Source organism: Rhinolophus sinicus, linkage group LG09, assembly GCF_036562045.2.
Source record: "Rhinolophus sinicus isolate RSC01 linkage group LG09, ASM3656204v1, whole genome shotgun sequence".
Taxonomy (NCBI): Eukaryota; Metazoa; Chordata; class Mammalia; order Chiroptera; family Rhinolophidae; genus Rhinolophus; species Rhinolophus sinicus.
This window is the reverse complement of record NC_133758.1, coordinates 60,311,637-60,328,393: the sequence shown is the minus strand read 5'-3', so window position 1 is coordinate 60,328,393 and position 16,757 is coordinate 60,311,637. Positions and strand designations below refer to the sequence as shown.

At 38.3% G+C, this 16,757-nt stretch overlaps 1 protein-coding gene across 1 annotated transcript in view; it reads left to right on the top strand.

The window, feature by feature from the left end:
- Nucleotides 1-16,757, top strand: part of HECW1 (HECT, C2 and WW domain containing E3 ubiquitin protein ligase 1) — a 507,225-nt gene that overhangs the window by 370,453 nt on the left and 120,015 nt on the right. The window contains exons 7-8 of the mRNA XM_074339744.1: nt 11,649-11,791; nt 15,623-15,723. Coding sequence (XP_074195845.1) covers nt 11,649-11,791; nt 15,623-15,723 — 244 coding nt within the window. The remainder of the gene's footprint in view (nt 1-11,648; nt 11,792-15,622; nt 15,724-16,757) is intronic.

Here is a 16,757-nt window from a genome sequence, read left to right as displayed (position 1 = left end):
GAAAGAGTTTCAAAATTGCTTTGAAGGGTGTACTAGGCGCTGGTGTCGGTACATAGCTTCCCAAGGAGAGTACTTTGAAGGTGACCATAGTGATATTCAGCAATGAGATATGTAGCACTTTTTCTAGGATGAGTTCGTGAACTTAATTGTCAGACCCCATACGTACATACATAGAAATAGACCATGATTTTTTTTTCTTCACATCGCTACTATAACTATTTTCATTAACCTGATGCTTTGGCTTATCATTATAATTTATAAATTATGTCTGAAAAAAGACCCTGAAAGTTTGTGGACGGTAAACTCTCCAAGTCTTAATATATTTAAAACGTCTTTATTTTTACGTCACTCCTGAATGAAAGTTTAGTGTGTATAAACTCTAGGTTAACTGTTATTTTCTCCTCATCACTTTGAAATATAACTGGACACAAAATACCAATTTTCCAAACTGTGATCTACCTAACAGGAGTCTACCACATGATACCCCTCTCCGCACACACATGTCCACACATGCCAGAGGAGGTGACATAGTCAGATATGGAGACACTGCATTCTATCTTGCAAATTCATGATTCACATTTCTATCACCTGATGATAAAAACAAACAAAACAAAACAAACAAAAAATTTCCGCTGTTTAACTCAAAGCTCTTTTTTCTCTGAGAACTCTCAACATCATGTAGAAATCAGTTTGGAAGATGCTACAGTACACTAGCTTTCAACAAATAACTTGTATGCTTATTCAGAAAGTACCTTCATGCTGCTGTTACTTACCCTAATTTAGATTGTGTTATGTTTCTATTGTTATGTAACAATTACCACAAATTTAGCAACTTAAAATAGCAGTCATTCATTATCTCTCAGTCATATAGGTCAGGAGTCTGGGAACAGCCTAACTGAGTAAGCTCAAGGTCTCTGAGGCTGAAACCAAGGTGTTGGCTAAGCTTTGCTCTCATCTAGGTCATTGACAAAATCACTCAGGTTGTTGGCAGAATTCAGATCCTTGCTTGTTGTCTGGAGGTCATTTTCAGCTCCTAGATGCTACTCCCTGGTACTTGCCACATGGCCCTTTCCATCATCAAAGCCAGTGGTGGAGAATCTCCCTTGTATCAAACCTGTCTCCCACTTTCCATCTCTCTGACTTCACAAATGCCCCAGCCTTTATAAAAAGCTCACCTAATTAAGTCAGGCCCACCTCCTTTTTGGTTACTTGATTAGTAACCTTTTTGTCCATTGATTTTAGTAACCTAATCCTGGAAGGGACATCCATTATATGAGGAGATTACATGGGATTGGCCACAAGGAAGTAGGGTCTCAAGGAGGCATCTCAGACTTCTCCCTGCCACAATTAATTATTCTTCAGCGGCAGCTTGTGTGAGTGAACATATCCCACTCACAAATGAAGAATTTCACTTTTCTTTCATATCAGAAAAATCCATCACTATAATATAACGCTCAGATTTTCTGACAGAACAATAACTCGTGTGGCTGAGGCACTGAAGGTTCAGTCTAGTGTTCACAGAAGATTATGTTATAGTTCACCCACTACCTTGGATTGTAATCTACTTTTGTAGCATCAATATCTGATATGGAGTTGGATTATCTCAGGAAGTAGCCATTCACTCCCTCATTTATCACTGTGCTCAATACATGTCATGTGTGGTTTCAGTGTGCACAGAGCTTTATTAAAGCAGATATTACACGTTAACCACAAAAAATAAATATGATAAGAACTATAGAGGAGATATTGAAGTCGAACTAAGAAAAGCTGTCTCTGTTGGTGGTTTCCAAAGTCAGAAAAGTCTTTACAGAAGAAATTTCATTTAGATGGGTTTTTTAAAGGTGAGTGGGAGTTTGGCATGGTAAGGAAGTTGGGAAAGAACAACTTCTAGGAAAATAGTAAGTCCATGAAAATATGAGAAAGAAAATGAGGCCTTCAGGGAGCAATTGTGACAAGTGAAAGTAGAAAGGTTGGCAGCACCCAGACATGTTACTAGGAACTTTAAGTTTAATCCTGTAAGTGAGAAGAAGTCAGGGGGAGTTATGGAAGATAATGAAATGATTATATCTGTGTTTCTGAGACATAACTTTACAGCCAACTGTAACGGAAAAGCTGAAGACAGGGAGACCAGTTAGGAGGTTATTACATGGGCAAGTGATGACAAGGGCCATACCTAGACTAATGGCAACAGAATAGACAAGGAGAGAATGATTGTAGAGTGAGTAAGAGAGTTTAGACTCACTGACTGATTAGCTATGGGTTTCTGGAGGTAAGAAAGACAATTAGGATTGAGCAAGGTGTACAGATGAGGAACTACACCAATGGAGGTGACAATTTGCCAACAAGGTATGTGCAGATAGCGAAACTGGAAGAACAGTTTTTTCTTTCTTTTCTGTTAGAGTTAATATGAAATAGACACAGAAAGTTTAGCTGAGATGCTTATGATTACAGAAAAATTTTGGTCTTGCTTGTTTTCAGTATAGTAATCTAATCCCATTTCATCTTTGTAAGTGAATTGTCTCTAGGAGGAAAAATTAGAGATACAGATATAGATGTAGATAAAGATATGGATATGTTAATAGATACAGATAAAAATATAGATATAATACATATATGTGTATAATACATATACCTTCATATTTTATGACACAAATATTACATGTTTATAGACACACATACATGCAGACCTTGCTTCCCACTTTGGTTAGCTACAAATAAATCTGGGCCTAACTTTGCTATAGCAGTGTCTGTAAATAAAATCAATAATATTCTATTCTGTGCCTGAGGATTCTCAGATCTTGATATATAGGTGGTAGAGGACCAGTCTATATCCAGTTCATTCGCTTTTATGCATAAGAAGAAACATAAACCTTTCATATATCACAAATTTGTAAGAGCAGCCTTTACTATTCAAAGCATCTATATTTCCCACAGTTACAAGCTCATGTCTCAACAGGATTGTCACTAACACTTCTTTCTTAGGCTAGAGGCAAGTTATACACTGCTTAGTAGGACAGGTCTTCTCCTTTGCCCAGACTCCAAGGGCACCACTTCTTAATAATAAACCCTGTAATATTGCTTGTGAAAGAAAACCATTCCTTCAATTATTACTCTACTAATGGAGTTATTTTTCTATTATTATTCTTGACTTTAGGCAAAACTATCTTTGAGTTTTAAAACTATTTTAAAACTAAAGAATAGAATAAATGAATAAACCAAACAGAAATAGATTCATAGATAGAGAATAAACTCATGGTTGTCAGAAGGGAGGGGATTTAGGAAGCTGGATGAAAAAGGTGAAGGGATTAGGAAGTACCAATTGGTAGTTACAAAATACTCACAAGGTTGTGAAACCCAGTATGGGGAATACAATCAATAATGTAAAAGCTATGTAGTGTGTCAGATGGGTACTGGATTTATTGGGGGGATCACTTCATGAATTATATAAAGGCCTAACCACTGTGCTGTACACCTGAAACTAATATAATATAATATTGAATGTCAACTATAATTATATATATATATATATATATATATATATATATATATATATATATATTCACAGGATATAAAGTACAGCACAGGAAATATAGTCAATGGTATTGAAATAGCTATGTATGATGTCAGAGGGTAGTAGACTTGTTGGGGTGATCACTTTGTGAGGGGTGTAAATGTCTAATCGTTATGTTGTTTTGCATGCCTGAAACTAAAAACAAAACAAACAAACAAACAAAAGAAACTCAATGGAAAGTGTCACCTGAATTAAAACTCACATACCTTGCAAGTTTCTAAGGAAGAGTAGCTGCAATTTGTGTGTTCCACTTACTTCTTTCGTGCTTTCCCTTTCCTTGGAGAACTTTTGCACAAGAAAGCACCAAACCTAGTCCATTTAACTTTCATTAGTAATAAATAATAGTGTTGGCTGAATAGTACAAGGCAATCTCTTATGAACAGAGCTGATGTCTTATTTACCCCTTTAAATTAGACTGCAAGAGAGGAGAGGCAAAGCTAGATGCCCACTCTAACTGTATCTCATAACCTATTTCACATAACAATTAGGACCACTCTTCCCCCATAACACCAGGCATATAATCTTGGCTTCTAGTTGGTATTCCTGCCTTATTCCTGAATATCCTCCCATTTCTTCAAACACAACATGACCTGAACACAGTTAACCATTCATATCATTTCTCTCTTTTTTTAAATTTATTGGGGTGACAATTGTTAGTAAAATTACACAGATTTCAGGTGTAAAATTCTGTATTACATCATCTGTAAATCCCATTGTGTGTTCACCACCCAGAGTCAGTTCTCCTTCCATCACCATATATTTGATCCCCCTTACCCTCATCTCCCACCCCCCACCCCCCTTACCCTCTTTTTTGCAGTTGATATCCAATTTCAAAGCCTTGTGATCAGAGAAAATGCTTGGTATGATTTCAATCTTCTTAAATTTGCTGAGACTGATTTTATATCCCAATATATGGTCTATCCTTGAGAATGTTCCATGTACACTAGAAAAAAATGTATAGTGTGATGTTTTAGGATGAAGTGCTCTATATATGTCAATTATGTCCATTTCATCTAATGTGTCATTTAGGGCTGCTATTTCGTTATTTATTTTCTGTTTGGATGATCTATCCATAGCTGTCAATGATGTATTTAAGTTCCCTAGTATAATTGTGTTTTGGTCAATTTCTCCCTTTAGTTCTGTTAGTAATTGCTTGGTATATTTCGGTGCTCCGATTGGGGCATAAATATTGATGACTGTTATGTCTTCTTGTTGTATAGTCCCCTTTACCATTATGAAATGTCCATCTTTGTCTCTTGTTATCTTTTTCACCCTGAAGTCAGTTTCATCTGATATCATTATGGTTACACCTGAATTTCTCTGGTACCATTTGCTTGGAATGTCAATTTCCGCCCTTTCACTTTGAGTCTATGCTTGTCCTTGTAGCTGAGATGTGTCTCTTGGAGACAGCATATGGTTGGGTTGAGTTTTTTGATCCAATCTGCTACTCTGTGCCTTTTTATTGGTGAGTTCAGTCTATTTACATTTAGGGTGATTATTGATATGTGAGGATTTCCTGTCATTCTATCTTTAGTTTTCTGGTAAGGCTGTGTCTCCATTGTTTCTTTGCCTTTTAGTTGTTGTCTATTATTTCTGTGTGGCGGTATTCTATGATGTTTCCCTCTATTTCTTCTTTTATTACAGTATATATTTCAGTTCTGGATTTGTTTTTGAGTGGTTACCCTTAAGTTTATGTAAAAGAAAGTTTGATATTTAGAGTATTCCATTTTCTTCAGCACGCTTACTTTCTCCGTTCCCGTAGTCTGGTTCAGGCCTTTACTCTCCCCCTTTTTATGTTTTGGATGCCACAAATTGTTGTTGGTGGTCGAATAGCCTCCTTAAGTGTTTCTTGTAGTGCAGGTCGTGTATTAGAAAATTCCCTCAGCTTCTGTATGTCTGGAGAGGTCTTTATTCCTCCTTCATATGTAAAGGATATCTTTGCTGGATATATTATTCTTGGCTCATCATTTCTCTCTTTCAATAATTTGAATATTTGGTTCCACTCCCTCCTGGCTTGTAGAGTTTCTGCTGAACAATCTGATGATAATCTAATGGGCTTTCTTTGGAGGTTACTGTCTTCTTTTCCCTGGCTGCCTTGAGGATTCTTTCTTTGTCATTGATTTTAGACAGCTTCAATACAATGTGCCTTGGAGAAGGCCTGCTGGGATTGAGGTAATTAGGTGTTCTATTTGCTTCTTGGATTCGAGGATCCAGTTCTGTCCACAAGTTTGGGGAGTTCTCATCGACAATTTGTTTGAATATATTCTCTGTTCCCTTCTCTCTTTCTTCTCCTTCTGGTATGCCCATTATTCTTATGTTGCTCTCTCTTTCATTTCTTTGAAGTCTCAAGTCTCTTTATTCTTCCATCCGTGTAATTTCCAGGTTTCTATCTTCAATGTCACTGATTCTTTCCTCCATCTTGTCAACTCTACTACCTAAGCTGGCTGTTTCATTCTTAATTTCTTCTATTGAGTTCTTAATCTCCAGAAATTCTATTTGGTTCTTTTTTAAAATTTCAATCTCTTTTGTAAAATGCTCATGTTGTTCTTTGATTGTGTTTCTGAGTTCATTAAACTGCCTTTCTGTGTTTTCTTGCATCTCGTTGAGTTTTTTCAGAACTGCAATCTTGAATTCTCTGTCATTTAAGTCACATATTTCCATATCTTTAAGTTCCTTTTCTGGAGACTTTTCACTTTCTTTCTGAGCTGTCTTGTTGCCTTGGTTATTCATGGCAATTACTGATTTATTATTTCTCTTCCTAGACATCTACAGGAGTGGCTTCTGCAACAGGTTGATAGGAAGAGGTCTTTCTTTTGTTTCCCAGTACTTGTTGGTAGAATGTTTTATTTTCTCTCCGACTGAAGCCTTTTTCTCTCTCTCACATTGTAGTGCTATGTTTTCTCTGCCCTATTCCAGCTTCTCACACAAGGGGGTAATCCCTGGGAGATGGGCTTCTCCTCTGTTAATAGTTCACCTGGGTCACAGGGTGCAGTGTCCATGTGGGTATGCGGAGAGCTTTTGAAGTTCCAAAGCTCTTCCTGCACCAGATTCAGAGTCCGTATGTTTCAGAAGTTCTGTTTACTCCTGTAGGGATCTGCCCAGATAGGTGGGGCCAGGGGTGGGGTGAGTTGTGAGAGGTGGCCCAGAGCAATGGGGGCGACCACCACCACAGCTGGTCCTGCTTCCACAGCTCCCTCCCCTTTGCCGGAAGTAGTGGGCTGTGAATCTGTGTCTGCGGTCCACAGTTCTCAGAGTAGCAAATATTCTGTTATTTTGATCTGACACTGCTACTGTTCCGCTTCTAGCACCAGGCAGGTCGGGACCGGGCGATGTCTGGGAGGGTAGGGAGGGGGCGGCTAGTCTCAGTGCCTAAGGGTTACATTCTCTGCTCTGCATTGAGGGCTTAAACCACTGTGTTCAGCCTTTTTCCCTGTCTTTTCTCTGAGGTCTCTGCCGTGAGTGTTGTGTTCAGCTGTGTTATATGCTGTCCCCTTAGCCCTGTGGGCCATAAAGGGAGCCCTAGTAGTCTGAGTTCTTCCCTCTCCGGCAGCTGCGATAGTTCCGCCATGCAGCGAGCTCGGAGCACTGAGCTAGGTCTGCATCCTGTGCCTGTGCATCTCTGTCTCTACACTTCTCCCTTCATTCCTCCCACCCCCTCGCTCGTGCGATTCACCCACCTTTAGGTGAATTCAGTAGTGGGCCTCTTTGTCTTGTCTGTCTGCTGTGCAGGGAGTCCTTTGTGGAGTTGTAGTTGTTCGATTAGTTGTAAATTCAAGGGGAGATTTCCAGACGCTCACTTCATGCTGCCATTTTGATGACGTCTCTCCGAATCATTTTTCAATTCTCAACCTTTCTTGATTTCCATAAGTTTATGAGTGGGCCTAAATGAATCATTATGCTTCTGCTTTCTCAGAGTAAGGTTATTTTTCTCATATCCCTTCCTAAATACCTAAATGAAAATACTTTCCAAATCATGTTGAGTATGTCTCCCAAATTCCCACAACTATTTCTTCATTTTTTATTATAATATCACCCTCACATTGATGTCCTTGTTGTGTTAGGTACATTGAGGCAATAATGGGTCCCATTATTTACTCAGCTATGGCTAGTAAAGACCTTTTGACCTGTGGCACCATCTTCCCTTTCTAACCCAAATTATCAGGGAAATACAACTCAAAACCACAATGAGATATCACCTCACTCCTGTCAGAATGGCTATCATCAATAAATCAACAAACAAGTGTTGGGGAGGATGTGGAGAAAAGGGAACCCCATGTACTGTTGGCGGGATTGCAAATTGATGCAGCCACTATGGAAAAAAGTATGGGGGTTCCTACAAAATTTGAAAATAGAGCAGCAATTCCACTTCTTGATATTTATCAGAAGAAAACAAAAATGCTAATCCAAAAAGATATATGCACCCATGCATTCATTGCAGCATTACTAGTAATAGCCAAGCTATAGAAGCAACCTTGATACCCATCAATAGATAAATGGATAAAGAAGTTGTGAGATACACACACACACACACACACACACACACACACACACACTGGAATATTATTCAGCAATAAAAAGGAATGAAATCTTGCCATTTACGACAACATGGATGGGCCTAGAGGGTATTGTGCTAAGTGAAATAAGTCAGACGGAGAAAGACAAATAACATATAATATCACTTATGTGTGGAATCTAAACAAACAAAGCAAATAAATAAACAAAACAACACAGAAAATACCCATAGGGACAAAGAACAAACAAGTTGATGGTTGCCAAAGAGGAGGTTTGGTTGGAGGGTGGGAATGAAATAAAAATAAATGTTTACTAATAGGGGAAAACTTTTATTATACAGGTGAAAGTTAACTAACCTAAATGCTACTCTATTGCTGTTTGTCAATTTATAGCAAAATTATGTTTTAGATGTTTAGTTTTTTATTAATACAAATTCTTTCAGTAGTTAGATGCTCTGCCATACAGCAAAGTGGATATTTGAATGTTAAATTTATTTTGAGATCTGTAACACAAAAATGTGGCAAATACTGCAGATACATCCTTTTTTTTTTGGACTTGAAATATTATTCCTTTATTTTTTATTAAATTTATTGGGGTGACTTTGGTTAATAAAATTATATAAGTTTCAAGTGTACAATTCTATAATACATCATCTATATATTACATTGTGTGTTCACCACCCAAAGTCAGTTCTCCTTCCATCACTCCCTTTACCCTTTTTAACTCCCTCCTCCCCCCTTACTCTGGTAACCATTAAACTGTTGTCTGTGTCTATGAGTTTTTGTTTGCTTATCTTGTTTATTTGCTGCTTTAAGTTTATTTCCCACACATCAGTGATGTCATATTATTCTCAACTTTCTCTGTCTGTCTTATTTTTCTTAGCATAATAATCTCAAGATCCATCCATGTTGTCACAAATGGCAGTATTTCATGTTTATTATGGCAGATACATTCTTAATGTTTTACAGGTTTTAATAGACTGTCTTAGAAAAAATGAAATAAATCATATTTAATTTGACACTTAATGAATTGCCTCCTCTAAAGACAATTAAATTTCTTGGGAAGAGAACTATGCTGAAAATCTGAAATGTGTGGTTTCTATATCTATTTTATAAATGTTTCAATTTAAGATGTTTTTGATGAGAAAATGCAAACTGACTTTAGCCATGTGAAAATTTACATAATATAATAAATTTTTTTAGAAATTTAAATTTAATAACAGCTGGTGAAAACCAGAAAGCATTGTGAATTCTCTCCTAATTTAGATCCTTGGAATGAGGCTGACCATTCTCTCCTTCTGTTAAGGCTTAGGCATGAGGTTGGAACTTGGAAGAAGGAAGAGGGAAGGTTTGGTACAGAGCAGGGATAAAAAAGAAAAAAAAATTGTAATTCTATCCAGTCGTTTTTCTATTCACATTATTCATATTTTTGTGATCACGAATTATATGTTTCCTGCTCTTGTCACCTAGCATTGTAAACAAAGCATTTCCTATCTTATTAACATTTAATGCATTATTACACATTATTATATTGCAATAGATTTACAATATTATATTGTAATTGCATATATAATCATAATGTTATTATTCTTTAGAAAATTATAAACTATTATATCATATGCATATATTTCACTGTATCTAGCCTACTGTTGAGCATTTAGGTTAGTAGATCCATTATAATACACTTCACAGTGGAATTACTGGACCAAAGCTATAGAAATGTTGAGGACCTGAGGGAGTTAGAGGGGCTGGAACCTCACTCAAACAGGTCTTCTTAAAGGATTTGATCCTCAAGCTTAGCATGTCCATAAATTCAGTTTTGTCAGTACCAACAATGATTGGTTCTTAGGAATTGTATAAAAGTTAACTAAAACTAATTGATAATGAAGATTAAAAGTGTCATGTGGAGGGTGTGGAAGTCAGTGCTATTTGCCAAATATGTCTGCTGTCTCCCAGACACACTGTAGGATCTTACTTCCTGTTCTCTGTGTTTGGCTAGGGCATGTGTCTAGTTCTGATGAGGGGCTGGACTTTGAAGAGAACACTTATTTGCAGGAGGAAGACCTTTTGGCATTCTCTTCCCCTCTTTCACTGTGGCTAGCTGTGTTTGAGAGGGTATCTATCTAGTCCATCAGCCTGGCTCCCTGAGTGACTAATAAGCAGAGCCCTCTGCCAACTCACAGTGACAGTGTGAGCAAGGAACAGAACTCTACCATTGTAAGTCACTGAGATTTGGAATTTGATTGTTGCTGCAGCACGCCCTAGCCAGTCCTGACTGGCACAGAGGTGTTTATATTACCATGCCCACCATATTTAATCTGTGTAAGTTGAAATCAGCTAATTAAAAGATTGTTGTTAGAAATTAATCAGAATAAAAGAAAATAATTACATATTTCAGTTGTTTCACAACTCTTGATTAAGGTACTGTAACATTCAATATCAATTAAGACTCCCTCTTCCCAGGTAATCTGAGCTGGGCAATGCCAATATTTAACTTCCCTCTCCTTTTCTACACTTTTACTGTTAACCAAGACAACTTCTGATGGTCACAGTTTTCTTTAATTTGTTGTTGCCTTTATTTTAAATGTTATATAGTATGCTGTTATAAAAATGAACAGTTTAGAATCGAATGAAAAAGATCTGCCTTCTCCCCTTCTCTACCAGCCCACTTCCTAGAGTTCAGTTTGGAGTGTACCTGTCCTGGCATTTTCTCTGCAGTCAAAGTACAATGGAATCTCTCTCTTCAAATTCTTCTATTTCTTGCTTTTTCACTTGTTTTGTCAAGTATCTTTTTATGTCAGTGCATATTTACCTGTTTCTTTTCAATAACAGCAGAGTTCTCTGTTTCAAGGATTTTCCATCCTTCATTTAGCTGGTTTCCTATTGATAGACAGGTTTGCTCTTTCTAGACTTTTGCTATTGTTAATAATGCTCCAGTAACCATCCCTATAAAATATATATTTTGCATGCTTATGCAAGTTAATTCAGAGGGAAATTTCCTAGAAGTAGAATTCTGCTTTGAAGGGAATTTGCAGCTTAAATGCCAGTAAAAATTGCCTATTCCCTTCCCAAAGGTCGAATCTATTACATTCCCATCAATACGGTGTGGAAGTTCTTGTCTTTCCCATTCTCAAGAACATGGGGTATTACCAATCTTTTAAAATTCTCTGCCATTCTAATAATGAAGAAAAAGAAATTGTTGATTTAAAGTGCATTTCCTTAATTATAGGTAAGTTTGTGCTTTTTCTTACTTTAAGTATGTTAATACCTTTAGTCAACTATGGTAAGGCCTAGGTAGCATTTATTCTTTTGAAAGTGAGTTGTTTTTATTATTTGAGTCTCAGAGAATAACCTTACTTTTAAGCACAGAGAGAAGCACTTCATTGTTGCCATTATTCATTTACTGAGTAAGCAGGGCTTGCAGAATTTCTAAGACCTTGATATCTACATCTATATATATCTTCACAGGAATGTTTTACAATGACTTCACCCAAAGTAGAAGGACTGGGAATTGGTCAGCCCTTACACCTCTCAGTTAACTGATGCGACATATTATTTTATTGCAGCAATTCAGCTTTGTGTCATTGCCCACGGATGTGCTGGAAATCGAGGTGAAGGACAAGTTTGTCAAGAGCCGCCCTATCATCAAACGCTTCTTGGGAAAGCTTTCGATGCCAGTTCAGAGACTCCTGGAAAGACACGCCATAGGGTAAACGTGTGATTGAGACCTCAGTATCATTAGGCTTCAGCCAGCAGGCTAGGGGAAGCCTGAAAGCTGCAGCAATATAGTCTCCAAGAGACTCAAACTAAATGATGGTGTTGAATTTCCTTGGCTTCTCTCATTAATTATGTTGTTCAAGCCACAACATTCAATTAAACAAACACTTTCCTTTCCCCTTGTTCGTGTATCACTGGTTACTGATGCAAGAGAGTGAAAAATTCTGAGACAAAATATTGACAGAAACACTTAACGCAGCATTTTTTTCTTATAGGTAGAAATTAAATTTTTTTTTACTATAAAGTATATTATTTCATTTGTATACTTGTCTTGTGTGTAGGATTTAACCATTTGTGACAGTTCCATAATAAGATGAAATGCTGGGTTACTAGAGTACCTTAGAAAACATTAGTATTTATAGAAAAATGCTAGATAATATGTATGAAATTTTAAAAGCATGAATTCTCATGGAATGATACCAATTATGTTGCTCACGTAATTCAGTTGTATTTGTGTTTTATATCTTTTACAGTCATGTCCATTCATGGTTCTCATTAAATTGAACTCCGAGTAGATAAAATCTTTATGAATATGTATTTATCTAGATAATAGGAACTATATTTTAAAACACTAGGTATGGCTCTCGCTGGCCATAAATGTATGCTTCAATACAATATGACTCTTAGATTGATGCCAAAGGAATGAGAAAAATTATGCAGAATTTCCAAGTGTCTTAATTTAAAGCTCTCTGAATTTTCAGAAGGACTTGGGACTCACTAATAGTTATCATTAAGGACATTTCATTAGAGCATCATAGCACATTTGTAGCTGTGTGCACAAAGACATGCCATTGGCTCTCTGACGTTATGGAGCTACAGCTATGTGTCAAACAGTGTTTGCACTTTCCATTCATGGCTGTAAGGATTAAACAAACAAACAAACAAACAAAACATGTACATAAAGAATGTAAAACAGCCCCTGACACATAGTATGAACTCAGAAGGGAACGGTATTCCTTGTGATCATTGTTAATTTCTTTTAGTCTTTTTCATGCGCTGGAACTGAGGTACTATCACCATTCTTCCATATGAGGAATCCTGCTTAAGTAGGATAAATAATTCCCACTTGTGAATTAGGTAGGCTTGTGAGTGACAGAGATGCAGACAGAGTTGAAACTCATACCTTCCTCTCTTCAATGTCCAAGTGCCCTCCCCTGCAACAGGCCCCTTGAAAGGTTCCTAGAACCAATTCTCAAATTTAGCATTGGCCACACTTTTTATTTCTCTCCTCTGCCTTACTGTCTGGAGAACACAAAGAGTGTCTAGGTAGGATTCTTTGTACCCCAGTACTGAGCACACTACTGTCTAGTGTGTATTAGAGATTCAATTAGTGTCTGTTGAGTGTCCCGGGCTCTCTACAGCCACAGAAGGAACCCATCTACTCTTCCATGTTGAGTACTTTTCATAAGCCAAAGCTGCTGCTTCATTTCTTCACCTAATTGTCCTGCCTCCTACTTCCTACTGTGGAAAGGCACATCCCCAGGTGGTGAAAGCAGGCCACTGAGGTGAGAAAGGGTCTCCCCTGCCAGAACAAGGTAAGCTATGATTTTTTACAGTGTTCTTGCCACCCAAGAAAAAGGAGAAGGACATATAAGATATAATTGAGCTTAAACCCCGTCTAAGAGGAAGCAACAGCAAACCTTAGTGGAGCTGTCCACTTACTACCTCTGATGGTATAACAGACCACCCTCTGCAGCCTGGGGCAGCAGCTCTTCCTCCAGGCCTGCAGCTTTCCACAGTCCCTGGAGGCCCCTTCTTCAGTGCTGCCCCTTCTGGAGGTGCCCCAATGTAGACAAAGGGCATCGGGGTGATGGTCACTGAGGCAGTGGCCATTCGGTCCTGGGGCCATGGCAGAACCTCAGGGCATACACGTCACAGAAGCAAATCCACCTTGCACCACAGCGTCCCTCTGCCCTCAGCAAATACAACCCCCACACCCCTTCCCCTCCATGCATTGCTCTGGAAACCTCTGCTCCATTGCACTCACAGTCTCCCTGACCTCAGACACTGGCTCCTCTTCTCTCCTCTCCAGGCACACATGCACTCTCATTTCCAATGCTCTCTCAATTCCTTTGCCTATAGCATCTTAAGCCTTCAGCTGGGCCCTTGCCTCCCCTGAAGTCCTCTAACCCCAACCACCTCAGCTTCATGTTGGAAATACCACTAGCTGCCTTGAACCATTATTTTGTGGTCCTGCCTTATGCTCCCAGCTGAATGTAAACTATTTAAAGGCAAGGGCTATACTTTACATGCTTTGTATCAACTACTTTTTACATGGCACGGGCTCAAAAATATGAACTAGGTGAAAAGCAAAGGAAAAAAAGGCCTGGAAAGAAAATGCAAAGCATAATAAATTTAATTTTGATTTCATTATCTGATTGTTTTTTGGCCTCCCCTAATTTCAACTAAGTTTTGGGTTCAAAATGACTTTCTATGGTCATAATAGAACTATTTCATTATATTAACCGAGGCCCTTCTAAACAAACAAAATATTGTGGCTCGCTCTATTTTTCCTGCATACAATGCTTTACTTAATGGACTTCCAAGGAAGTCCAAACACAACCATGGCTTACCAAAGAAGACTACTAAGTCAGTGGACCATTGGGATATATGTTGTTTGTTTCATAGCACTGGTCTTTTCTAAAAAGAAACTAACAGCCAGTGATTTATCTTTTTATTTGAATGTCACAAATGAATAAATGAAATGAACACAGAATCATCTGAGTAACAGTTGGTTTTGATATATGTCCTTGTTATTATTGGGTACACTGGATTTGTTACTTCCTAAGTATCCCAAAGGAGTTACTTTTCCTATTTAGGCCAACATAGGGGGCAGTGTTGTCTGCTGAAGCTACATTGTTGATGAAACTGTAAAAGCAAAGTTTCAGGTTGATTCCCGGGATAGTTTTCTTCTTAGTAATTAAGAAATTACCTTGAGTGGACAGAGGGGATGGTGCCAGAATCCAGAGAGAATCCAGAGTATCTTACCTATGTGGGACCTTGGAGTTGGTGTAATTGGGAGTCAAGGCCACATCTTGCTTCACTCCAGCCAGCAGCGGATCCTTTTCTAAAGCTCTCCACGTGCTCTCCAGTGACCATGCCAACATCCTTTCTCAGACAATTGGTATATATACTGCAAGACACGCACCTGTTGCTGGCACTGTATTTGGAAAATATCAACGTGCATAGGAAAAGCAAGCAAAGTATATCCATGTCTTTTTTTTTCTTTAGAACACGGGTTGGAAAATTATCTGTAAAGGGCCCATTAGTAAATATTTTAGGCTTTGTAGGTCATATGGTCTCTGTGCCAAGTACTCAACTCTGCCACTGCAGCATGCCAAAGCAGCCCCATACAATAAGTAAACTAATAAGCATAGCTGTGTTCTAATAAAACTCGGTGGAAGTTGAAATTTGAATTTTATGTAATTTTCATGTGTCACAAAATATTACTCCTTTTTTACTTTCTTTCCCAACCATTTAGAAATGTGAAAAGCTCATGGCCATACAAAAATAGGGGGTGGTCCAGGTTTGGCCCATGGGCTGTAGTTTATGACTCCTTATAGAATATTCAATAAGGATTTTCTTGAAGTCTTTCATTACTGTTGATCAGATGTACATTCCCATCTTTGCCTTAGGACCATCTCATAGGTACCTGAGCACATCATTACCTATGAACAGCAGGGCCACCTGGGGCCTCCACTGCTGGCATGGTCTTTAGAAGGAGGTGCTGACCAGATCTGTGATGGTGCTTATTTCCTTCTAGGGATAGGGTGGTCAGCTACACACTCGGCCGCAGGCTTCCAACAGATCATGTGAGTGGACAGCTGCAATTCCGGTTTGAGATCACTTCCTCCATCCACCCAGGTATTTTGAGCATGAACTTCATGTCTTAGCCTAATGTCATACTGTGGTCCTTTCTCTAAAATACAATAACTGTGGTTCTCTCCAGACATGGTCTAAGTTTTCTGATTCTCTGTCTTCACCATTTGAGGCCTAGAAGCGAGAGATCTGATCTAGAAGCCAGGTTGCTGTCTCCTTGATAGAGAGGCTTCACTTCATTCTGGTGACCAAAAGGTAGAGGGTTAGACAGTGGAGTGGGGGTTGACATTGAGGCCAACATGGGTATGGAACCTTGTCTAATTTATCATTTTGATTCCAGCACCCACATAAGAGGTACTCTATAAATGTTTAACTATTGCATACGGGAATAAGTGAATGAAGGAATGTAAACATGAATGAATGTGATACATATCATGCTGTTGAACAGCTATGATTATACAATGGACTTTTACAATATCACAGCGAAAAATAAAAACTATAAATTGAACACAAAACTTCAGAATCATCCAGTGTTCAGTTTTCCAAGGCAAAACATCTTTCCAAATAAGAATGATGAGAGGCCTCATAATTCCGCTTTTGCTCCTCTCCCACAACTCTCATACTAAGTGTAGATCACGCTGAGAATTATTTGTTCCCACTGCCCACTCATTAAACTCCAGATGCACTTTTCTTTGCTCAGTATACAATGCAGATTGTAAGAAAACACCTGACTGTTTTTTTCCTTTCAAATTCAGCCTTTTCTGTATTGTGAGAATAAAACTGACTCTTCATTCAGTGTATCAGGAAGGACAGCCTTACGGCTCACCAGGGAGGTTGTTCATCTTCAATGAGTGAGTTGCACTAGTGTGTTTGGAATAGGACCTTTATATCTGGCAGGATCCAATAAAACAAGCAATTGGGAGAAAGTAGAGGTAAACTGGTAGCTATTCCTTGAATGGTTGCTTGATGACATTTGACATCACCAAATGTCAAAAGCCTTTCAGTCTGAGCTTCTAAATGACTGGTTGCTCCCATCATCTAGCCCTTTTCTACTCTCTAGTTGCCTAAGAACATTCTGT